This window comes from Pseudophryne corroboree, chromosome 1 (assembly GCF_028390025.1).
Source record: "Pseudophryne corroboree isolate aPseCor3 chromosome 1, aPseCor3.hap2, whole genome shotgun sequence".
Classification (NCBI taxonomy): domain Eukaryota; kingdom Metazoa; phylum Chordata; class Amphibia; order Anura; family Myobatrachidae; genus Pseudophryne; species Pseudophryne corroboree.
The window spans coordinates 1,169,784,000-1,169,809,577 of record NC_086444.1 but is presented as its reverse complement, the minus strand read 5'-3'; the positions used below and the strand labels follow the sequence as shown (position 1 = coordinate 1,169,809,577).

The 25,578-nt window shown below is 47.3% G+C and overlaps 1 protein-coding gene across 2 annotated transcripts in view; it reads right to left on the bottom strand.

Annotated features, from left to right (window-relative positions):
• Window positions 1-25,578, bottom strand: part of LOC134929491 (octopamine receptor-like) — a 189,375-nt gene that overhangs the window by 5,692 nt on the left and 158,105 nt on the right. For both annotated transcript variants that reach the window (XM_063925099.1, XM_063925101.1), the window contains exon 3: window positions 4,036-4,212. In XM_063925099.1, coding sequence (XP_063781169.1) covers window positions 4,036-4,212 — 177 coding nt within the window. The remainder of the gene's footprint in view (window positions 1-4,035; window positions 4,213-25,578) is intronic.

Below are 25,578 nucleotides of genomic sequence, written 5' to 3'. Positions count from 1 at the left end.
GCGACTGTATCATAGAATATAGGCATGCTGCATATCATTTTAAACAGCAGAAACTGCTTCTGCGTCCTGTTCCCATAGTTTTCTTTTAGAATCAAAATAACCATCAACTCCATGTATTTTTCATAGTATCTACATGTGTATCAGGTGAGATAGTGGAGTAGTGTGGCAGGAGAGTTGGGGATGAAGAGGTCATGAGATTGGCAGGGTTACTGGTGTGTGGGGGTAGGCTGGGTCTGGGAGGAAGATGAGGGCAGTAGGATGGGTATTGGGTAGGGGTGAAAAAACACATAAAAACACTTATCAGTCGTGCCTAATGGTGCAGCATACACACACACACACACACACACACACACACACACACACACACACACACACACACACACACACTCTCTCTCTCTCTCTCTCTCTCTCTCTCTCTCCCTAAGCTGTACTGGGATCATTGCATCATTATACCCTGCACTCTCGCGACATGATTCACAAGTCTCTAAGCAAGGGTTGTGGTGAAATATGTCAAGGGCGGGGCTTAAATTGCGGTCCACTACAAGCGGCTCTGGTATAGGGAAAAAAATTGGTATGACTGCCCCTGTGAGGGTGGTTCAGCCAACTAACCAGTCAATGAACGTGAGCGCACTCAAACATCATGATAATAAGATACCAGCCGTCAGGATCCTGGCAGGCAAAAAAACGACACCAGAATCCCAACACCCATCAGAACACCGAAGCCAGAATCCAGAACAGGTCAGGATCCCGAGAGCTGGAATACCAAAGGTAAGTATAGCCAGGACATTTAAGGTTTTTCTGCAGGGGGGCATGTTAGGTTTAGGCACCACCTTGGGGGATTAGGATTAGGCTGCAGGGAGAGTGGTTAGGCTGCGGGGAGAGGGGTTAGGGTTAGGCACCACCAGGGGGGGGGGGGGATGTTAGGTTTAGTCTGTGAAAAGAGGGGGGTTAGTAGGTTTAGACACTAAGGGGAGGTTAGGGTTAGGCACTAAGGGGGAGGTTAAGGTTAGGCTGCATTAAACGAGGGTTAGGGGGTAGGGAGGGGAGTTTAAATATGCTCCTGTCGGGAACTAAACTTTCGGGATGCAGGCATCAGTAGTGTGACCATTGGCATCCCGTTCACTAGGATTGCACACCAATCCCAATTAAATAATTGAAACAAAATTTACACTTGGAGTGGCAACCTGCCTTTCTCTCCCCCACCATACTATTACTCTACTAATGCATTGAAGCAATAACCTGAAAAAGATTTTCGACAAAAAGCAAAGTCCCTCATTTGTCAAAGGACCAAAATAACTGCTGAGGGGCCTGTGTAATTATAATGAAAATTGCCAATTAGCCAAATTAAGTCTATTATTACAGGTAAAAAGTAAACATCTCTCAATACGTGGCAGCCCTGCTAAAAAAAAGAATGCGTACCAAAATCCCAAGGAGAGAGGCAGAGGCAAGAAACACAGAGCTTCTATACCCAGCTAAACTAATATTTGGTCAAAGGTGTTTCATTGTAATGCATTAGTCAGGAACATGCAGTTGTGGGCCTGATGGCTAAGTACTATTTGGCCGAGGTAACCAGGCAAACTCTGTAGTCCTGAGAAAGGAATCAGCGAAATCCATTTACCCCTACCTAGCTTATTAGTTATGGAGCGTTTCAGCCTGCACAGCAATTACCTTTTTCCAACCCCGGACATCCGACCAGAGTATAGATGCATCCAACCATTTGGAGGATGCCACCGACTGTCTAATCTGGAAGACCACAAGTAGGGCCATAAAAATAATTAAATGAAATAAAATGCTTGAAAAACCTAGTCTGCATTGTCCGCAAGGATTGAAGAAAGGAGGCAAACATCATTAGGACGCCTCTTGTTGGGTGCAACCAGAGCCATGCGAGCACAACCCTTCAAGGCCTTCTGAATAAATAAACTCTTGGTAAGGTTGGAGAGCATTTTAAACTCTTGAAATCAAGTATCGTGGATCTGACAGCGACAATTGATGCCACTCTTACCTCCATATCTGCTTCCACGAGAAAAAGCCTACCTCCCTCAGGGTGACCAAAGGGGTCGATTCAATTCGGCAACAGATGAATAGCGCCGGGAATTAGCTCCCGACACTATTCAAATCAGCGACTAGTTACCCGCAATTGTCGGGAATTCTTCTCTCAGCCCCGGGGGGTGAGAGAAGAAAACCGACCAAAGAGCTGTCGCGCGGCCGGCGCGAGGCTGATTCTGTCAGGAATCAGCATCGCCGCGGGTAGTTAAGTCGGAGAATACTCGTTCTCCCGACAAAACTACCTGTTAAGTCGGCAAGAACGGGCATTCGCCGACTTAACTTTAGCTGAATTGAATAGCGTTGGGAGCTAATTCCCGGCGCTATTCATCTGTTGCCGAATTGAATCGACCCCAAAGTGAGGTGAGAGATCTCTCCACTAAACCCACCATGACAACCATATAACCTGCCAAACAGATGAAGGGCAAAGCACACCAACAGTATCAGCTCCAAAGATCAAAACCTCGACCACTGAAACCGTGACAACGCATCAGCTATTGCATTAACTACCCCATGCACATATCGTGCCTTATACAAAATGCTGCATTGCCAATAATTTAAAACAAACTACATAAGCACATTCCAAGCTAGCAAAAACTATGTTCTTTAGTGGTACGGGTTGTGTGCTGCAATTATGCAGTTGTTCTCCCTAAACTTCCAATACCACCATGATTGTAAAGAGTTTGAGAAGCAATAGATCTCTGGGGAGATTCAACCACACCCATTCCTCAAGGTAACCATCAAACCATGTAGACCCTCCTACATCTGTAAATAGTTACAACTGAAATTTTCAATTACTAGGGCAACCCAAAGCCTAATACTATCAAAATCCTTAAGAAGAGACCCAAACTCAGTTAATTTATGATGACAATCAGTTAAAATGTTGATGCTTGGACACACCAACCATGGCCCTTTCCAGTTTTCAACAAAAAACCCTACCCCAACCCTATAGGCACAGTTTAAGACACCCTACAGTGATCAGGCCTCACGTCTTGTCGCCAGCAACTGAAACGACAAAACAAAGCCCATATGGAAAACAATACAATAGTGCATCAATCCAAACCAGTAGGGGCCACACAAAGAAAATCTACATACAGTAGTGAGCTATACCATGACCTCCACAAAAACACTCCACACACCAAGGAAGATTGCTAAAGTTTTCAATAAAGGCACAGGAAACTGAACATCACATAGGCAAACACTAGTCGATGAAATCCTCCCAATATGGAAACCCATGAACCTGAAAAAATCAGTATGCGTGGCAAGCAAATGAAAAGCCAATTCAACATCAATCTTCACCCTGAGGGATCCAGGCCATAAGCCCTAACAATAAGGAGATGAATGATGTGTTATTGAGGACAGGGCTGCATGTGATGGGGGCAGTGGTAAGATGTGAGGAGAACGGAGGCAGTCGTAAGCCACAGACTGAGAGTTATATAGTGGAAAGAGCATGGTCCCAGCAGCACAGAGTATATCAGGAGATGAGTGGTATGTTAGTGAGGACAGGGCTGCATGTGACAGGGCAGTGACATTATGGGAGGAGGAGAAAGGAGGCAGCCGGAAGCCACAGACTGAGAGTTATATAGTGGAAAGAGCATGGTCCCAGCAGCACAGAGTATATCAAGAGATGAGCAATGTGTTAGTGAGGAGAGGGCTGCATGTGACGGGGCAGTGACATTATGTGAGGAGGAGAAAGGAGGCAGTTGGAAGCCACAGACTGAGAGTTATATAGTGGAAAGATCAGGGTCTCCCAGCAGCACAAAGCAGCAATGTGAGGTGCCTGCAATACTGATACAACAATATTGGGGTGTAAAATGCAAATCTCTATAAAATTCATACATCCAGCTAGTTTAAAATTTTGAGACGTATGAAATCTTTATTTATTAATGTCAATCTCAGTGTGAATAATCTAAAGACCTAATATTGTAATATTATAAAACAATCTCATTGCTCTGCATTTTCTTTAAAGAAGTCAATGTAACTGACACTCACCTGTGACGTGACATCCTCTTAGAGTAGTGGTAGGGAGTGACCACTGAGCAGTATCTGTCCAGGCTGATAAAGCACAGGGTGACAATGGAGGCCGTGCAGAACAGTACATCAAAAGAGATCCAGACCTTGCAGAACTGTTTTCCAAACAGCCACATCCCGGTGACTTCATAGATTATACTGCAAGACAAAACATGGATTCCTATGCATGGTAATATCCTTATCATACATCAATGACTGACGTAACCTTTAGGGGATCAATAGTGTAAATATAAACACAACATTTTTAAAATGTTGTTGATATATCAGCTGATACTTGTAGCCATATCCTGGGGATGCGGTCAAGATGCCGACGCCGGAATCCCGACCGCCACAATCCCGACATATTCTCCCTCCGTGGGTGTACACGACACCCATAGAGGGAGAATATAATAGTGTGCCGAGCGTAGCGAGGCACCGTGCCCGCAGCGTGGCGAGCCCGCAAGGGGCTGCGTTCCGCTCGCCACCCCTGTTGGGATTGTGTGGTTGGGATTCCGGTGTCGGTATTTCGACTGCCGGGATTCCGGCCGGCGACATTTAGTACTGATCCCATATCCTGTGTTATAACAAGCCAATACTAAATTAGGGACCCAGGATTTCCATGGTGAGATGAGAAAAACACTGCAAACCGAGCATACACTGGGTGGGGCCCATTTATTAATTTTTGGGTTCATGGCAAAAATAAATGAAGTAGCAATGGCAAATATCATTGTTCACATGCAAGGACCAGGGCTGCCAAGAGAAATCCTGTGTCCTGGGCCGGTACAACAACTTCCTGGGCCCCCCTGGAGTGGGTTGACCACAGCATGCTGGGGGCATAGCCACACCTCTATCTAACATCCACTCACAGGAGCATGGCATGCCTCCTATCCAGGGCAGTAGAGAGCCTGGCTTGGCCCAGGTACTTTTCAGGGGGTATGGCCTAATCACAAGAGGTGTGGACATGGGCCCCTTCATCAGACCTGGGCCTAGGTGATTGGAACAACCCCCCCCCCCCCTTGGTGCCACTGGTAAGGACAGGGGCTCCAACAGGAGCTTGTCTGAGCCAGTTATCTGAGAACTCTATGGTAGTGCAGCATGGCTGCAGGAAGTGAGACACTGGAGCCCCTGTTACTGCATATGGAGCCGTAGATGCATGCTGAGACATGCCTTCAAAATGGTCACCACCCCCTGTTACCTCCCAGGAATGCCCACTAAAATTCCCAGACCATACGTCCAAGTCTGTGCTGCTGCGCAGACTTAATATATCGTCCGACTGCGACATCAACACTGCACCCACCTCTGAATCAGGCACAATGTGGTGACTGATATTGTCCTCTTGTCAAAACCTCTGATGTTATAAAAATCCTTACCTATACACCCACCTACAGAGCAGCCCTTCTCATCGTTGCTGCGATGCGTTCACATGAGCGCACGCATTGCAGCAGTAATTAACCATGCGCAGGTACAAACAGTTGCACCCACAATCGCACAATGGGGGTGATTCAGACCTGATTGCTGCTGTGCGTTTTTGCACAGAGGGTGGTCAGCAATAGACTGCGCATGCATATGCAACGCAATGCGCATGCGTGACAGCTAACAACAACAGGCATCGCCGGTCAGTGACAGGCTGGTGCGAAAAATGCAATCGCACGCCCATTCGCAAGGTAATTGACAGGAAGCGGGCGTTTCTGGGTGGTATCTGACCATTTTCAGGGAGTGTCAGGGAAAACGCAGGCGTTCCCAGGCGTTTTCAGGGAGGGTGTGTGACGTCAGCTCCGGCTCCGATCGGCCTGTTCTCATCGCACTGTAGGAGTAAGTCCTGGGCTGCACACACTGCACACACTAGAAAAAACATTCGATGGTGAGTGAGGTGCGAACAGATTTGCAGCTGTCCGCTGACTGAGGGGGATTTTAGCTGCTCGGCGTACACATGCAATCGCACACTTGCACAGTGAATATACACTCCCCTTGGGCGGCGACTAGCTTATCGCAGGACAACAATTTTAGCAGCCCAACGATCAGGTCTGAACAGTGGCGTAACTAGAAATTTTTCTCCCCCAAGCCAAAAAATTCTTCGCCCCCCCCCCTTCATGCTCCATAATTGGGAGCAAGAAAGGGATAAATATGCGCGCGCCAAAAAGGGGCGTGGTTTCATTGGAATGGGCGTGGTTTCGCATAAAGGGGCGTGGCATTGCAGGAAAAGACTACCTTATACCCCAGTTTTGCAACCTGCACGCCCATACGTTGGCCACCACAGGAAAGAAAAATAATCCTGATTCATGCCCCTTACATTATTTGTCATTTTTCCTCCTTATAGTAATGCCCAGTATACATTATGCCACATACTGCAATGGCCCTTAGACATTATGCCGCACACAATAATGCACATGACACAATATGCACACACTGTAATGCCCCCGACACATTATGCCACACAACGTAATGCCTGTGACACATTATGCCACACACCGTAATGCCTGTGACACATTATGACAGGAATCGCAATGCCCGTTATACATTATGCTACACACTGCAATGCCCCTGATACATTATAGCACATACAATGTCTGTGACACATTATGACACACACCGCAATGTCCGTGATACATTATGCCACACACTGCAATGACCCTGAGACATTATACCACATATCACAATGCCCGCGATATAGTATACCATACACCGTAATGCCTGTGACACATTATGACACACACCGCAATGTCCGTGATACGTTATGCCACACACCGTAATGCCAATTACACATTAAGTCCTACAGTAAGGCTTCTAATTACTTTTCAATTACCTGCTCGTTGTCAGGGGTTTCATGCACTGGGTGTCATGCTCGTTGCCAGGGGTTTCATGCTCTTGGATCCATGCACGGTGCCAGGGGTTTCATGCTCAGGGTGTCATGCTCGTTGCCTGGGGTTTCATGCACTGGGTGTCATGCTCGTTGCCAGGTGTTTCATGCACTGGGTGTCATGCTCGTTGCCAGGTGTTTCATGCACTGGGTGTCATGCTCGTTGCTAGGAGGTAGTCCTTGTTGCTAGGGCTGTGCTCCCAGTGCCACATATGTCCCCAGTGCCAGATATTCCACCACGGTGCCAGGTACTCACATGCCCCAGTGCCAAATATAGCCCTCCCCATGTGCCAGGTACACATATACCCCCCCAGTGCCACATATGCCCCCAGTGCCAGATATTCCCCCCCAGTGCCACATATGCCCCCAGTGCCAGATATGCCCCCAGTGCCATATATTCCCCCCAGTGCCATATATGCCCCCAGTGCCAGATATTCCCCCCCAGTGCCATATATGCCCCCAGTGCCATATATGCCCCCAGTGCCAGATATTCCCCCCGTGCCATATATGCCCCCAGTGCCAGATATTACCCCCCAGTGCCATATATGCCCCCAGTGCCAGATATTCCCCCCCAGTGCCACATATCCCCCCCAGTGCCAAATATGCCCCCAGTGCCACATATGCCCCCAGTGCCAGATATTCCCCCCCAGTGCCATATATGCCCCCAGTGCCAGATATTCCCCCCGTGCCATATATGCCCCCAGTGCCAGATATTCCCCCCCAGTGCCATATATGCCCCCAGTGCCAGATATTCCCCCCCAGTGCCATATATATGCCCCAGTGCCAGATATTCCCCCCAGTGTCATATATGCCCCAGTGCCAGATATTCCCCCCAGTGCCAGATATTCCCCCCCAGTGCCATATATGCCCCCAGTGCCAGATATTCCCCCCAGTGCCATATATGCCCCAGTGCCAGATATTCCCCCCAGTGCCATATATGCCCCAGTGCCAGATATTCCCCCCAGTGCCAGATATTCCCCCCCAGTGCCATATATGCCCCCAGTGCCAGATATTCCCCCCCAGTGCCATATATGCCCCAGTGCCAGATATTCCCCCCAGTGCCATATATGCCCCAGTGCCAGATATTCCCCCCAGTGCCAGATATTCCCCCCCAGTGCCATATATGCCCCCAGTGCCAGATATTCCCCCCCAGTGCCATATATGCCCCAGTGCCAGATATTCCCCCCAGTGCCATATATGCCCCAGTGCCAGATATTCCCCCCAGTGCCAGATATTCCCCCCCAGTGCCATATATGCCCCCAGTGCCATATATGCCCCAGTGCCAGATATCCCCCCCCCCCGCTTTTTGGAGGGACACAGAGGGCACAGCTCACCTCTCCTGTGTCCCTCCTGCCGCATCATCTCCGGCGGCCGCGGGTCTAATAGGGGGAAGTGCCGGTTCGTGAGCCAATTAGAGCTCACGGACGGCACTTCCCCCTATTAGACCCGCGGCCGCCGGAGATGATGCAGCAGGACGGACACAGGGAGGCGCGCTGTGCCCTCTGTGTCAATCCAAAAAGCGGCGGAGGGAAGGAGACTGCAGACTGACATGCGGACGCTCGTCCGCATGTCAGTCTGCTGTAAATCAGTGGCGCCCCCGCAGCCCCTCGCCCTCAAGCCACCGCGAGGGCTGCGGGGGCAGTAGTTACGCCACTGGGTCTGAATCACCCCCACTGTATTTCCTATGGATCCTGGTGCGACTATTTGCATATGCCCACCGGTGGGCAGGCTAAGTGCGGCAAGGTAGTCTCACCAGAGAATAGTCACGGGGGTGATGAGAAAGGCTACATCTGTACTCTCGTTTTAGAAAATCTTAACATTGTCCTCGCTACTAACTTGACTACCCATTTTCACTAGAGATTCACCCAATTTTTGTGGATCCAAATGGAACCATAATCCAGTACGGATCCCCAGGACGATCTGAACTGAGTCCCGGTTCAAATCTCCCCACAGTTTGGAATTTGAGGTTTGGACTGATAAAATTACATGATCGCATTCGCAGCTGTTTTTATGGTTTTTATAATCAAGATTTACCAATTCTTCCTGATTGTTTAGTGATTTTAACCCGAACCGAAATCTGAATCCAAACCAAAATACTTGAGTGTGGTTTTGCTAAAACCAAAACCAAAACACAGGGGTCAGCGCTAGAAATGAGCGGGTTCGGTTCTCGGAGAACCAAAACCCCCCAAACTTCACTACCCGAGTCCGGACCCAAGCCCAGCTTGGTTTTTCCCCGCTGTCGGATTCTCGCGGGTTTTGGATTCCATATAAGGAGCCGCGCGTCGCCGTCATTTTCACTCCAGAATTGGAGAGTGTAGCGAGAGGACGTGTCTCCATCCTCAGTGTCAGTGCGGGATGAAAAGTGGGGTGGCGATTCCAGTGCTATCTTGTGCTGCTCATTCTAGTGTAGTGTCTTATGCTGCATCAGTCCAGTCACAGTGGTGGTGTCCTCTGCTGCCATATGTCCAGTGTAGCTGTATAAGTCCAGTGCAGTGGTGCTGTGTTATCCCTCATCAGTACAGTGGTGGTGTCTTCTGTCTTGTGCTGCATCAGTCCAGTAACAGTGGTGGTGTCCTCTGCTGCCATATGTCCAGTGCTGCTCCGTTGCAGTGGTACTGTGTTGTCCTGCATCAGTCCAGTGGTGGTGTTCCTGTGCTACTGTACAAGTCCAGTGGTACTGCCGTATATATGTCCAGTGATACTGCAGTATATGTCCAGTGATACTGCTGTATAAATCCAGTGGTACTGGCGTATATAAATCCAGTCCAGTGATACTGCCATATATGTCCAGTGTTACATGGTACTGGCGTATAAATCCAGTCCAGTGATACTGCCGTATATGTCCAGTGGTACTGCCGTATAAGTCCAGTGGTACTGCCGTATAATTCCAGTGATACTGCTGTATAAGTCCAGTGGTACTGCCGTATAATTCCAGTGATACTGACGTATAATTCCAGTGATACTGCCGTATAAGTCCAGTGATACTGCCGTATAAGTCCAGGACAATTACATCTTGCACCTCTTTTTCTTCTTTGCATCATGTGCTGTTTGGGGACTAGTTTTTTAAAGTGCCATCCTGTCTGACACTGCCGTAGAAGTCCAGGGGTACTGCCGTATAAGTCCAGTCCAGTGGTGCTGCCGTATATGTCCAGTGGTACTGCCATATAATTCCAGTGATACTGCCGTATATGTCCAGTGGTACTGCCGTATAAATCCAGTCCAGTGATACTACCGTATAAGTACAATGATACTGCCATATATGTCCAGTGGTACTACTGTATAAGTCCAGTGATACTGCCGTATAAATCCAGTCCAGTGGTACTGCCGTATAAGTCCAGTGGTACTGCCATATAAATCCAGTCCAGTGATACTGCCATATATGTCCAGTGGTACTGCCATACATGTCCAGTGGTACTGCGGTATAAATCCAGTGGTACTGGCATATAAATCCAGTCCAGTGACACTGCCGTATATGTCCAGTGGTACTGCCGTATATGTCCAGTGGTACTGCCGTATAAATCCAGTCCAGTGGTACTGCCGTATAAGTCCAGTGGTACTGCCGTATAATTCCACTGATACTGCCGTATAAGTCCAGTGGTACTGCCGTATAATTCCAGTGATACTGACGTATAATTCCAGTGATACTGCCGTATAAGTCCAGTGGTACTGCCGTATAAGTCCTGGACAATTACATCTTGCACCTCTTTTTCTTCTTTGCATCATGTGCTGTTTGGGGACTAGTTTTTTAAAGTGCCATCCTGTCTGACACTGTCGTACAAGTCCAGGGGTACTGCCATATAAGTCCAGTCCAGTGGTGCTGTCTTGTGCTGCATCAGTCCAGTGGTGGTGTCTTGTGCTGCCACAAGTCCAGTGGTGGTGTCCCGTGCTGTATATTATTTACTCCAAATAAAAGGGTTATATACATTACCTATATTATTATCCAAATAATTTTTACAAAGTTTGACCTGTGTGGTGTAGGGGTACGCTCGCCTGTGCTGTATATTATTATAATAGCTCCAAATAAAAGGGTTATTATTATCCAAATTAATTTTACAGGCTTTGCCGTGTGTGTGGTTTAGGTGTACGCTGTGCCACCAATATTGTGCGTGTATTATATCTGTGCAAATTCCAGCAAGTCCCATGTTGTTTGTGCCGCACACTTGTGTGGATTAGTTTAGGCATACAGCTACTGTACCTCATTGCACCTCTTTTTCTTCTTTGCGTCATGTGCTGTTTGGGGCCTAGTTTTTTTAAGTGCCATCCTGTCTGCCACTGCAGTGCCACTCCTAGATGGGCCAGGTGTTTGTGCCGCACACTTGTGTCGCTTAGCTTAGTCCTACAGCTACCTCATTGCATCTCTTTTTCTTCTTTGCATGATGTGCTGTTTGGGGCCTAGTTTTTTTAAGTGCCATCCTGTCTGCCACTACAGTGCCACTCCTAGATGGGCCAGGTGTTTGTGCCGCACACTTGTGTCGCTTAGCTTAGCCATCCAGCGACCTCGGTGCAACCTTTTGGCCTAAAAACAATATTAAGAGGAGTGAGGTGTTCAGAATAGACTGGAAATGAGTGGAAATTAATGTTATTGAGGTTAATAATAACGTAGGATCAAAATTACCTCCAAATTCTGTGATTTTAGCTGTTTTTATAATTTTTTCAAAAATCATCCATATCCAAAACCAAAACCAACACCAAAACATTCTACTGCTCTTCAGCCCCGTATATACGGGGAGATTTGTCCCGGAGATCAGGAGCGGCTCTTGCAGCGGGCAAGCAGGATTCTTGCCCAGGGCGCCACAACCTGATGGGCGTCACTACGCTGCCTACCCTCCCAAGTCCCGGGCTCCCTGAGTCTCAGCTCAGTTTGTATGCTCCCCGTCATTACTACTCTGCTTGGGGGCGGAGTTTTGTGCAATGATGCGTTTGTGTTGCAAATGCGTCATTACATGAAACTCCGCCGCCGAGCGGAGTACTGATGATGGGGAGGAGGAGGAGCTGCCCGGGAGGCCAACAAGCTAGTAGGATGAAGAAGAGGCAGGCCGACGCGGGCCGAAGAGCGGTAAGCTGGATGGAAGAGGACCACTGCAAACGTAAGTATAACTTTCTCTCTCTCACTCTCTTTCTTTGTAGAAGGGGACTCTGCCTGCTATAATGTGTAAAATGGGGACTCTTGCCTGCCTTAATGTGTAAAATGGGGACTCTTGCCTGCTATAATGTGTAAAATGGGGACACTTGCCTGCCTTAGGAGGTCATTCCGAGTTGTTCGCTCGGTAAATTTCTTTGCATCGCAGCGATTTTCCGCTTAGTGCGCATGCGCAATGTTCGCACTGCGACTGCGCCAAGTAAATTTGCTATGCAGTTAGGAATTTTACTCACGGTTTTTTCTTCGTTCTGGTGATCGTAATGTGATTGACAGGAAGTGGGTGTTTCTGGGCGGAAACTGGCCGTTTTATGGGAGTGTGTGAAAAAACGCTACCGTTTCTGGGAAAAACGCGGGAGTGGCTGGAGAAACGGAGGAGTGTCTGGGCGAACGCTGGGTGTGTTTATGACGTCAAACCAGGAACGACAAGCACTGAACTGATCGCAGATGCCGAGTAAGGTTGAAGCTACTCAGAAACTGCTAAGAGGTGTGTAATCGCAATTTTGAGAATCTTTCGTTCGCAATTTTAAGATGCTAAGATTCACTCCCAGTAGGCGGCGTGTGTAAAGCTGCTAAAAACAGCTTGCGAGCGAACAACTCGGAATGAGGGCCTTAATGTGTAAAATAGGGACTCTTGCCTGCTATAATGTGTAAAATGGGGACACTTGCCTGCCGTAATATGTAAAATGGGGACTCTTCCCTGCTATAATGTGTAAAATGGGGACTCTTGCCTGCCTTAATGTGTAAAGTGGGGACTCATGCCTGCCGTAATGTGTAGAATGAGGACTCTTGCCTGCCGTAATGTGTAAAATGGGGACTCTTGCCTGCCGTAATGTATAAAATAGGGACTCTTGCCTGCCGCAATGTGTACAATGGGGACACTTGCCTGCTGTAATGTATAAAATGGGGACACTTGCCTTCCGTAATGTGTAAAATGGGGACTCTTGCCTGCCTTAATGTGTAAAGTGGGGACTCATGCCTGCCATAATATGTAAAATGGGGACTCTTGCCTGCCGTAATATGTAAAATGGGGACTCTTGCCTGCTATAATGTGTAAAATGGGAACTCTTGCCTGCCGTAATGTGTACAATGGGGACACTTGCCTGCCGTAATGTGTAAAGTGGGGACTCATGCCTGCCGTAATGTGTAAAATGGGGAGTCTTGCCTGCTGTAATGTGTAAAATGGGGTCTCTTGCCTGCTGCAATGTGTAAAATCGGGTCTCTTGCCTGCTGTAATGTGTAAAATGGGGTCTCTCTTGCATGCTGTAATGTGTAAAATCTGGATTTAATGTATCAAGGGCATTGCGGTGTGTGGTATAATATGGTGCAGGGGGCATTACTGTGTGGGGCTTAATATGGTAATAATTTTTTTTCCTGTGGTGGCCGTGATCTGTTGGTGCAGGGTCAAAAACTGGGGTGTAAGGTAGTCTTTTCAGATGAGGCCACGCCCATTTTAACGAGGCCACGCCCTTGGGTGCCACAAGGTCTAGAGCCGGCCTTGCCGGAGATGTGTGCTGAGCAATCTAGCACAGAACGCTCATCTCTCAAGCTCAGCACACAGCTCGATGTGTGCGCTGTGTGCTGAGCAAGGTAGGGAAAAAAAGCTCACTTCACCCAGCAAAGTGAGCGATCTCACTAGATTGGGCATGCATGCATGCCCAATCTAGAGCTGGCGATAGCTCCGAGTGGGGCTGCGCATCGCTGTCGCCGGCACCACTACACACAGAGCGATGTTTGCTTAATTTCTAAGCAATCTAGTCAGATTTCTACTTACACTTTTCAAATTGGAATTCACTTTGGTACATTTGGGTGAAGAACCCTTTGCTATATCGCTATTCGCTATTACATGCTATACCTAGGAACAATGAGATCAATAACATCTGCTCCGATGTATGATAACCACTGAGAACTGTGGACTGAAACTCACTGATTTAGGTAAACAGATGGATCTGTGGTGGTAATTACCACTGATCACTCCACTCTCCAACCAGCTTTCCATTCCTGACCGTCTCTCTCTCTCTCTATATATATATATATTCCCACAGTACTCACGATTCAGAAACCTTTTAACCTTAGTCTATACAGCAAAAAAGTTTACAGTGTGTGGGAATATTATTAGCACAGCGGGCTCTCCTATCTCCCCATGATTGCCGGACTAATCTCCATTGAATGCCTTGAATCCAGCAGTGTTTCAAGTAAAGATCTTTAAACCCTTCTTTGGTGCAGTGACACTGTGGTGCTGTGACACATCCCTGTATAGTGCGCATTATGGTGGGAAGCCAGTTGTTCCATTGTGCAATAAGCACACAGCGGTGCCCCAATGCAAATACACCCCATGCTGATTTGCATTTTTTAAAAGATGCATCGCTTACAGCAGAGGTCCCCAAATGCGGTCCTCAAGGCACCCCAACAGTCCAGGATTTAGGTATAGCCATGGCTCAGCACAGAGGGTTAAATCAAAATGACTGAGGTGTGGCCAAGCATGGATACATTTAAAACGTGGACCGTTGGGGTGCCTTGAGGATCGTGTTTGGGAACCTCTGGCTTACAGTAATTACTGTAGTCATAGGCTATGAACTAGTCTAAACTCATTCTGAGTTACATGCAATGCCAATGTTCTTGGAGTGTAGCAATTTTTTTGCTACAAATACTAAAAACTTTTAAGTCTCAGCAGCAAACAATGCCAGAAGGGCTGATGACCTGTTGGGCCAGTCAAGCTACACAGATCGCCGGGGTGGGTGAGTAGTGTAACCTCCTGGCTCTCTGTTCGTCCATCCTACCATGCATCCGTGGCCGGCATACTGACAGTTGGGGGAGTGCTGCAAGGCCAGGCCACCCTGATTCGTGGTTCATGGCCCCCGTGAGCCGTGTCAGTGCACCCCTTGTCGCCCAGGTCTGTGAAGCAGCCCATGTCTGATCCTGATGCACAGTGTGTGTGATGTATTCGGAATGTGCTGGGCGCTACTTGGCAGAAATTGGGAAATGGAAATATAAATACTGTACACAGGCCATGTTAGTGCTACCACATTACTAGGGGCTCCAAGCTCAGATTTTTTTCTGAGCACAAGGGCCTGTAGCTACGTCTCTGATGAAAATGGTCTCTACAAGCCTGGTAGCTTCAGAACATGGGGGTCACATGACAATTCATGCGTTTTTAGTATTAACACTAGAACCCATTCTCTACAACAGTGTCATTAAACAAAATAACCTAGTCTGCCGCCACAGGACTGAGTAGCGATGTTGTCAGCGACGGGACCCGGAGGCGGGCAGGCAATGGCGGGTGTGTGTGTGTCGGGGAGGGTAGCTGGAGCCATGCTGCATTCGCCAGCATGGCCCTCGCTGGTGATATTGCCCGTCGAACATGCATGCATGCCCGACGGGCGATGTTGCTGATGATGCCCTCTCCTGCGTGTCATCAGTGACATCGCCTGTCAGGCATGCATGCATGTCCGATGGGCTATATCACCCGCCCACCCCCCTACCCCGCCATTGTTCGTCAGCGACATGGTGCATACACACTGGATGATAGCGTGAACGATGTGAGCCAGCATAAGACAAACGCAAGTTGTTAAGCAGGTAAGAATGTGAACTTAATACGTGATGTTCCACCAAGAGAAATGATTTGTATATATGTGCCCATGTTTGGAGAGCCTTTGTGAAGGACTCTTTATTAGAAAATGTACCTGTCAGTAAGTGTGCCCTTCTCCTGGACTGTGTGCTGCAGCAGGGGACAGGCTGTGTGATGTGACAGACCCTACATGCGGCTTAGGGGCAGCGTGTGCAGTCTGGATCTGTTTATTACTGGGCTCTGAAGGGATTCATTGGTCGCAGTTGAGAGGCGCCATCACAGAGAGGAAATGTGGCTGGTCTAGCACTGGGCAGCATACCTGGTCTTCGCTACTGTTACCAGTGACAGGGGTTGAAAAGACGGTTATGGCTAAAACCAAGTTGGGGAAAACACCTCTGACGTCACCAGGGGGAGGAACAGGCCCCGAACAGGGGGGGTCATTCCGAGTTGTTCGCTCGGTAAAAATCTTCGCATCGCAGCGATTTTCCGCTTAATGCGCATGCGCAATGTCCGCACTGCGACTGCGCCAAGTAAATTTGCTATGCAGTTAGGATTTTTACTCACGGCTTTTTCATCGTTCTGGAGATCGTAATGTGATTGACAGGAAATGGGTGTTACTGGGCGGAAACAGGCCGTTTTATGGGCGTGTGGGAAAAAACGCTACCGTTTCCGGAAAAAACGCAGGAGTGGCCGGAGAAACGGAGGAGTGTCTGGGCGAACGCTGGGTGTGTTTGTGACGTCAAACCAGGAACGACAAGCAGTGAAATGATCGCAGATGCCGAGTAAGTCTGGAGCTACTCAGAAACTGCTACGAGGTGTGTAATCGCAATATTGCGAATACATCGTTCGCAATTTTAAGATGCTAAGATTCACTCCCAGTAGGCGGCGGCTTAGCATGAGCAAATCTGCTAAAATCCGCTTGCGAGCGAACAACTCGGAATGACCCCCAGGGTACCCTCGCGGTTAATTGAGGTCAATCTTGTGGTTGACCTCAATTAACCGTGTGGTCTACCGCAGACCACCGGTTCCCACCATACACTTCATTGGGGATTTTTCCCCACAGAAGCGAATGGGCTCCACTTGAGTGAAAGCTCAGGAGCGCTTAGCCAATCAGGAGACAGCTACTACGTGGCGTCCCTGATTAGTTGGAAAATCCTCAAGTGACAGGTGTAATGTGTAGACACCCCCATTCAGGTAAGAGAATCCATGTGTACAGTATACAGTATGCTATTGCAAAGTAAAATGCAAATTGGCTGTATGCACTCCCAAACTGCGTGGAGGGTAACCAATGTGAATGTTTGCCTGCATGCAAAAATGAACACATACTGGGATGCACAGTGCCCCACACTATGTATGTTTGACACCCATTATCAGTGGCGGAACTAGCAGTGGTGCAGCCAGTGCATTGCAGCGGGACCTGCCGCAATGAAAAGGCCTACAACCTCCAGCACAATAATGAGTCAGACAGTCTCCTTATAGTACATTGCTGCAGCGCTGCATGCAGTAGCAAAGAAGGGATGTGGTACGGCAAAAGGAGAAGAGGAGGTAGGGTCTGGTCCCCCTAGCCATCCCCTTTCCTCCTGAGTACCGGCACTTCTTTCCTTTCACTGTCAGTGAGTGACTGCCTACTTTCTTACTGCCGGTGCTGGGGATCTGACATCACAATCTTGTGACTGTCACTGGCGTGAAAACTTACAGAGGAGCCATCCTCCAGGTGATGCAGCTCAACCGTGGGCCCCATATAAGTAAATTGTATATGTAATATATTTGTAACCCATTGCCTTTTACCCTCTGCCAATTATCCACTGTCTCTCCCCTTCACCCTCTGCCTGTCACCCACTGCCTCTCCCTGTAACCCACTGCCTGTCACCCACTGCATCTCCCTTTAACATTTTACCTCTCCCTGTCCTCCATTGCCTTCCACCCACTGCCTCTCCCTGTCACCCTCTGGCCATCACCCACTATCTTTGCCTGTCACCTTCTGCCTCTTCCTGTCACTCTCTGCCTCTCCCTGTCACACTTTGCCCATAACCCATTGCCTCTGCCTATCACCCTCTGTCTGTCACCCTCTGCTTGTCACCCTCTGCCTCTCCCATTCACCCACTGCCTCTCCCCATCACCCATTGCCTATCACACTCTGCCTCTCCCTGTCACCCTCTGCCCATCACCCACTGCCTCTCCCGGTAACACTCTGCCTCTCCTTGTCATCCATTGCCTTTCACCCACTGCCTCTCCCCGTCACCCTTTGTCCATCACTCAAAGGGGGTCATTCCAAGTTGTTCGCTCGCTAGCTGATTTTAGCAGCATTTCACACGCTAGGCCGCCGCCCTCTGGGAGTGTATCTTAGCTTAGCAGAATTGCGAACGAAAGATTAGCAGAATTGCGAATAGAAAATTCTTAACAGTTTCTGAGTAGCTCGAGACTTACTCCTACACTGCGATCAGCTCAGCCCGTTTCATTCCTGGTTTGACGTCACAAACACGCCCTGCGTTCGGCCAGCCACTCCCCCGTTTCTCCAGACACTCCCGCGTTTTATCCTGGCATGTCTGCGTTTTTCCGCACACTCCCAGAAAACGGACAGTTTCCGCCCAGAAACACCCACTTCCTGTCAATCACACTCCGATCACTTCAACGATGGAAATTCTTCGTTCGGACGTGAATAAATCTACTAAGTTTTGAGCTAAAATACTTAGCGCATGTGCCTTAATCGCTCCGTTGCGAAAATCGGCAACGAGCGAACAAATCGGAATGACCCACAATATATCTGCCCATCACCTATTGTCTTTCCCTGTTACCCTCTGACCATAACCCACTGCATCTGCCCATCACCCTCTGCCCATCGCCCACTGCCTCTCCCCATCACCCACTGTCTCTCCCTGTCACCCACTGCCTCTGGCCATCACCAACTGCCTCTCCTAGTCACCCTCTGCCTGTCACACACTGCATCTCCCTTTAACATTCTGCCTCTCCCTGTCCTCCATTACCTTTCACCCACTGCCTCTCCCTGTCATCCTCTACCCATCACCCACTATCTCTGCCCGTCACCTTCTGCCTCTCCCTGTCACCCTTTGCCCATCACCCACTGCCTCTGGCCATCATACACTGACTCTCCTTGTCACCCTCTCCCTTTCATCCAATACCTCTCCCTGTTACACTCTGTCACCCGCTGCCTCTCCCCATAACCTTCTGCCTGTTACCCACTGCCTCTGCCCATCACCCACTAACTCTCCCTGTTACCCACTGCATCTCCCTGTAACATTCTGCCTCTCCCAATCCTCCATTGCCTTTCATCCATTGCCTCTTTGTCACCCTCTGCTCATCACCCACTATCTCTGCCTGTCACCTTCTTCCTCTTTCTGTCAGTCTATGCCTCTCCCTGTCACCCTCTGTCCATCACCCACTGCCTCTGCCCATCACCCTTTGCTTGTCACCCTATCTGTCTCTCCCCGTCACCCACTGCCTCTGCCCATCACCCACTGTCTCTCCCTGTCACCTACTACCTATCCCAGTCACCCACTGCCTCTCTTTGTCACCCTCTACATCTCCATGTCATGCAGTGCCGTGTAGCATATTATTATAGGGCTGGAGTGGGGGAGGATTTTTGCACCTGGGCCCACCACTCACAAGTTACGCCACTGGCCAATATCATCAGTTGGTTTGCCCAGCCCTTTAGTTGTTGGAAATGATATGCCTATATTTATATTTACGGGCAACTCTTTCATACTGTCACTCTGCCTAACTAAGAACACTCCATTGCAGCTCAGCTACTCCCTTCAGTTCCAAATGGAGATGCAATGACTCTACATTACCCGTATTTGCATACACCCAGATATGGAGCATGCACAGCATGCTAACACACAAGATATGCTCTGCAAGCATCCATCCGCTCAACTGGGCATCAAAATGTGTCTTATGAAACTGCTATGGATTACCATTGTAAATGTCCATATTACGGCACAGCTACCTGGATATGTATTCTCATCACTATTAGCTGCATCACATTTTACCTATACCAGGTGTCACACGAGGAGCATCAGTAGTCATTGATTTTAGTTTTGAAAATTCTGTATGGTGCTCCAGTGTCTCCGAAAGTTTCACATCCTTGTTGGTTACTTTGGCGGATTAAGCCACCCTGTGAGTCAGGCATAAGGAGCATCCAATGTAATAACAATTATAAATCTTCCCACTGTTAGATCTTCTATCATCTCATAAAAGTAACATGAAATGATAAAAAAATAAACCAAGGCATGAAAAAAATATCAAAGTCCTGTCTGATACAATAAAATCATCCGAGTACAGAAGAAATAAAAAAAGGATTCATTAAATTCTCCAGCCACATGTCTTCAGAGCAGACTTTCTAGTAGAAGCGCTTTGACTAATGTGTAATACATTAATGATCTGACGACTCCTGTAACTTTCATAGACGTTTAGAATTATTTATTCAGACTGACACCAGTCACACACTCCTCCTGCTGTACAGCAAATAATACCAGAACTGTGTCCACTTCAAATCTTTTCTGTTTCCTTCTTTTTCTCTCATCCTTAGAAAAACTTTGGAAACCACAGCTTTACAGTTAATCAAGGCTGTGCCTCCCTCACTGATATAAATAGACTTTTTTTTTTTGTCTTCTAATTACCCATTGTGAACTAATCTTGTGCAAAGCAGTGAAAAGTCTTCAGGTGTGTTTGTGGGAGCAATCTGTATGTGACAGGGGTCTATTCATGAAGCAGTGAAAAGTGTGGAAAAGTGAGCATGTGGAGATCAGCATTGAAGTAACATTTTTTTTTTAACAATTTTTTTTTTATTGAGACATCATGATAAATATAATCCAGAAAGATACAAAGACAATGAAAAATTGCAGTAAAGAAGGGTTACAAATGTGCGTTGTGCATTGATTTCACATATGAATAATAATAAAAATTGTTACAGAGTACGTATTCCTTCAGTCGTATCATTTATAGAGTTATGGACAATAGAAGTAACCCTAGGGAAAGCCGCCATACATGTTAATTCGCAAACCAAAGAGACAGGTTGGTCTTGTGCTGCCATTCTAGTTTGGTACCATGTGGTGTTTTTATTAGCAGTTTCTTATATTTATTAGCAGTTTCTTATATAGCGCAGCATATTCCGTTGCGCTTTACAATTAGAACAACAATTATAGAACAAAACTGGGCAAAGACAGACAGACAGAGGTAGGAAGGTAGACTGTTGTGGATTTGCAGCCTCGTGGTAAGGGGTAGAGTGGATATATATGATTCCCAAAGATTAAAGAACCTGTCTACCTGTGTGCCTCTATCCACAATGGCTTCCACCCAGTCCATCCTGAATACGTGGTGTAATTTATTAAAAAATAAAGGTATCTGTGGAGGCGTGCTGTCTATCCACCCCTGTAAAATCGTTTTTTTTCCCGGCTGCGCTGAGGGCTATCAATAGTTTCCTACATTCCGATGGCATTCAGAGAGTAGGATCAATGATACCTAAAACTGCCCATTCGGGGGTGAATGGCACATAGGTTATTAGTTTAGCCTCTGCATATCTCCTGATAAGGTGCCAGAAATACTGCACGATGGGGCATGCCCATAGACAATGATAGGTATCTGCCTCACTCTGGTGGCATTTTGGGCAAGAGTGTGTTTCCGACGTTCCCATATGGAAATGCCGTAGCGGGGATAGGTATGTATTATGGTATATATTAAGAAATAATTCAGTATACATACTGGCTGGCAGGACCTTTCGAGAATAAGATAATGCTTTTTCCATTACAGGTATAATCAGCCTAGGAAAGTGGATCAACCATTTGGACATGCCACCCGCCATGGTAGCATGATCCAGGATTGTCCTTAAAAATGTATAATGTATGGATATGGCTTTGTGGCTAGGTACAGGGTGTAATAAGAGGCTGTCTAGAGAATTAGTCCAATCCCCTTCCGCAAAATGTGTGAGAACGTGCCTAACATAAAATTGTGTTTGGAGAAATGGAAGGGGGGACGAAGCAACCACAACATTTCTCGTTGAGACCTCCAAGAAGGTTAGCAAGCGGCGGTCCTCCACAGACACCAATGAGCGAATGGATATTATACCAGCCTCCCTCCACAACACAAAGGGGCGAGCAGCCATGCCATCCAAAAATTCTGGGTTTTTGATTAAGGGCAAATGTAAAGAATAGTATTGATTCAATTTCGCATTGTGGCGCAATATGTGCCACACTCTCCTGGTAGACCATAAAAGTGGGTTCGACTTAACGTGGTCCGATATTTCCCAATCATGTTGGTGGAGAAAACATGTCAAATCTATATTCACTAGGAAATTTTGTTCTAAGCAGGTATTCGTATATATCGAGCTGTTTTGTAGCCAGTCCCTTAAGTGTCTCAAGAGTGCCGCCTGGTTATAAATTACCACATCTGGGAAATTAATCCCCCCATTGGATTTGGGTTGGATACGTTTACGTAAAGCGATGCGTGCACGGCCTCCCTTCCATATAAATGTTCTGATTAGTTTGTTAATCGTCTGTGCGTCTCGTTTAGTCAGCAGGATAGGGAGTGTTTGCAATGGGTACAATATGCGTGGTATAGCTACCATTTTTAGCAGGTTAGCCCTGTCCATATATGACAATGGAAGACGTTCCCATCCCCTAGTATCGTCGGTTAAAGTACGTATGGCCTTGCTTACATTAAGTTTGTATAGTTCAGATATATATCGTGGCACCATAATACCCAAATATGTAATATACGTCGATACCCAGTGTAAGGGGAAGCGGGAGGCCCAGTGCGGACAATGCAAGTTGCCATACAGCAATAATGCCTTAGATTTGTCCATGTTGATACTAAAACCTGATATATGACCAAATGATTGGATTTTGTCCAGGATCAAAGCAAGGGAATGCTCGGGGTCAGTTATGTAAAGGAGAATATCATTGGCAAAGGCCGACAATTTAATTTCCTGTCCGCCCACTCTAATACCCCGGAAGTCTGGCCAATCCTGCAACGTTCGGAGCAGTGGATCTAGAGCTAAGTTAAATAATAGCGGTGATAAGGGGCATCCTTGACGAGTGTCTCTTTCTAAAAAGAATCTTCGGCCCCTGATCCCGTTCACTAACAAAGAAGCAGATGGTTTGTCGTAAATGTACCGAATATAATTAATAAAATCCGTGTCAAAGCCCCTTTTTTCTAACACAGTGAACAAATGTGGCCACAGGACCATATCGAAAGCCTTGTTGGCATCGAGGCTAAGAAGCATATTTGAGTCTGTACATGGAGATTGAGATGCCGTCACCGCTGCCAGTGCCATGCGAATTGCTTTAACTGCATGTCTGCCAGTCACAAAACCCATCTGTGTTGTAGTAAGAATATCAGGGAGAATGGACTGAAGCCTCAGTGCCATTATCTTTGCCAATAATTTATAGTCGACATTCAACAGACTAATTGGTCTATAGGAAGAAAGAAAAGTAGTGTCTCTACCGGGTTTAGGGATACGGGTAATAAATGCTTCATTAAACAGTGGGGATGGAGAACTACGTTCAAGTATGGCACAAAATAATTCTAATAAGGCAGGGACTATATGGGCCTGTAATATATGATAGTAATCTCCCGACAGGCCATCTGGGCCCGGAGATTTACCATGGGGCAGATTAGAGATGGCAGCGCTGATTTCCTCCGCCGTTATATTACCCACAAGAGCTTCTCTCTGGCTCTAGGTTAAAGGTGGTAGTACCTCATCTGTAAGCAATTGCGTTTGCAAGTCGGTATCTACCGGTGTAGAACTAAACAAGGCCTGAAAATAGGTTTGGAATTGTGTTATTATGTCCTGAGATTTGGTAATAATACGGCCTGACACGGGGTGATGTATAGCAGTTATGGTGTGTCGTCTTTTAGGAGGTCGGGACATGACAGCTAGTAACCTACCCGCCTTATTGCCCCATGTATAAAATTTATTTTTGGTAAAGTCTAAGGAGCGTTTCGCCTGGGTCGCTAAATATGTTTCAAGCAGGCGTCTAGCTTGTCTATATTCAGTGAGTGTGGAGTCCGTGGGCGCAGAAGTATATGTTTGGAAAGCCGTTCACATTGCTGCTTTCAGTGCGGTATATTCCGCCTTGGATTCCCTTTTTTTCTGGGCTACGTAGCTAATAATGTGACCCCTCATCACCGCCTTAGAGGCATTCCAGAAGATATCGGGTCTATCCCAGTAATCTATATTTTCATCAACGTAATTGGTCCAATGGTACGTGAGATATAATTTAAAGCCCTCCGAGTTTGCTAGGTATTGTGGGAATTGCCAAATATAGTCTGTTGAATGCATATGAGGATGGGTCAGGGCCAGCGTGACTGGAGCATGATCAGAGATCAGTATATCAAGTATATCCACCCCAGCAACCTGTGACATCAATTCATCTGCAATTAGGAATTTGTCAATGCGAGACAACGTCCCATGTGCCAGAGACAGATGGGTGTGGGTTTTGTCGGTAGGGTACAGCAATCTCCATGGATCAGAAAGGTCTAAAGAGTCCCGAAATGCCAACAAGTGTCTACTATGGGGGTCAGTAGTTCTCGGTATAATCGGTGATCTATCAACGGTGAGATCGTCTACCATGTTGTAATCCCCACCCACTATCAGGGAATAGTTGGTTCTACCGTGAAGAATGTGGTTGAGGTCTTGAATAAAAACATGTGTGTTGACATTTGGGGCATATAGATTGACAAGGGTAAATTTAGAGTGAAAAGGCTCTATATCCAATATTATATATCTGCCTTCGGGGTCAATAAGTTCTATCAAAACTGTAACAGGAAGGTTTGTCCGAAAGAGTATGGCCACCCCTCTGGCCTTAGTGCGAAAAGGAGCAGAGATACAGTAACCAAGCCAGGGGGCCTTCAATACACCCTCCTCGCCCATCAGCCAGTGAGTCTCCTGTAAGAAAACCACATCCGGGTGAGAGCATTTGATGTGCGTGGCCACGCAGCGTCATTCGACTGGGGAATTGAGCCCTCCAACATTCCAGGAAATAAAGTTTATGGGTTTTGGGGGCAGTACCTCAGACGAGGTAGAAGCTACTGTCGGCATGGCTACTCAACCCCCACGGGGCAGAGAGATGCTTGGCAGATAATCAGTAATTTCAAGTACACAATGGCGGCTCCCCTCCCAACCCAAAGATTCCATCGCAGCGTAAATTGTAGTAGTAGGAACACCAACATGACATCAAATGCATTGCACAATTGTAGTAGCTGAAGTGTAAATAATAAACCATGATGACTCATAACTTCATTTTCTAGCATTTTCCTAATAACCAAAACCATGGTGGGTACCAACTAGGTCTAGTGGTACGCACACTAAATACTAACAAAAACGAACTATAGGATTAAAGAAAGATAAAATACAAGGTGGAGTAACACACATCCGCCCGAGGCGGGGGTATCCAAACTGCTCAAGCTATCGCAGTTCAATGACCGACATTTCGACTAATGGGCGAACAGACACGTATAGTAAATTGCAATATCAACTAGAACAAAGAAAAAAAAAAAAACATAAGATAGGTTAACACGCATCCGCCCGAGGCAGAGGTACCCGATCCGTTCAACCCACTACACTTCACCGACTGATATCCTAAATAATAGGCGACCTTGATGGGGATCTGCGAGGCAGAAAGTGAGACCTCTCCACCTCCGGGTCTGTGTAAAACATTTGATTTCCATTCTCTGAGACCCGCAGTTTAGCTGGGTACAGCAAGGCGAATCGGATATTTTTACTATATAAATGGGAGCAAACGTCCAGAGAATTCCTTTCTTTTCTGAGCCACAGCAGCCGAGAAATCTTGAAAGATCAAGATCTCGTGGCCCTTGACTAACAGTTCTTTAGTTTTACGATAAGCTGTGAGAACCTGTTCCTTGGCCCTGTAGTCTAAGTAGCGAGCTATGACCGGTCGGGAGCGCTTCCGCGTCCCGTCCTGCATCGCTCCCAGCCTATGGGCTCTT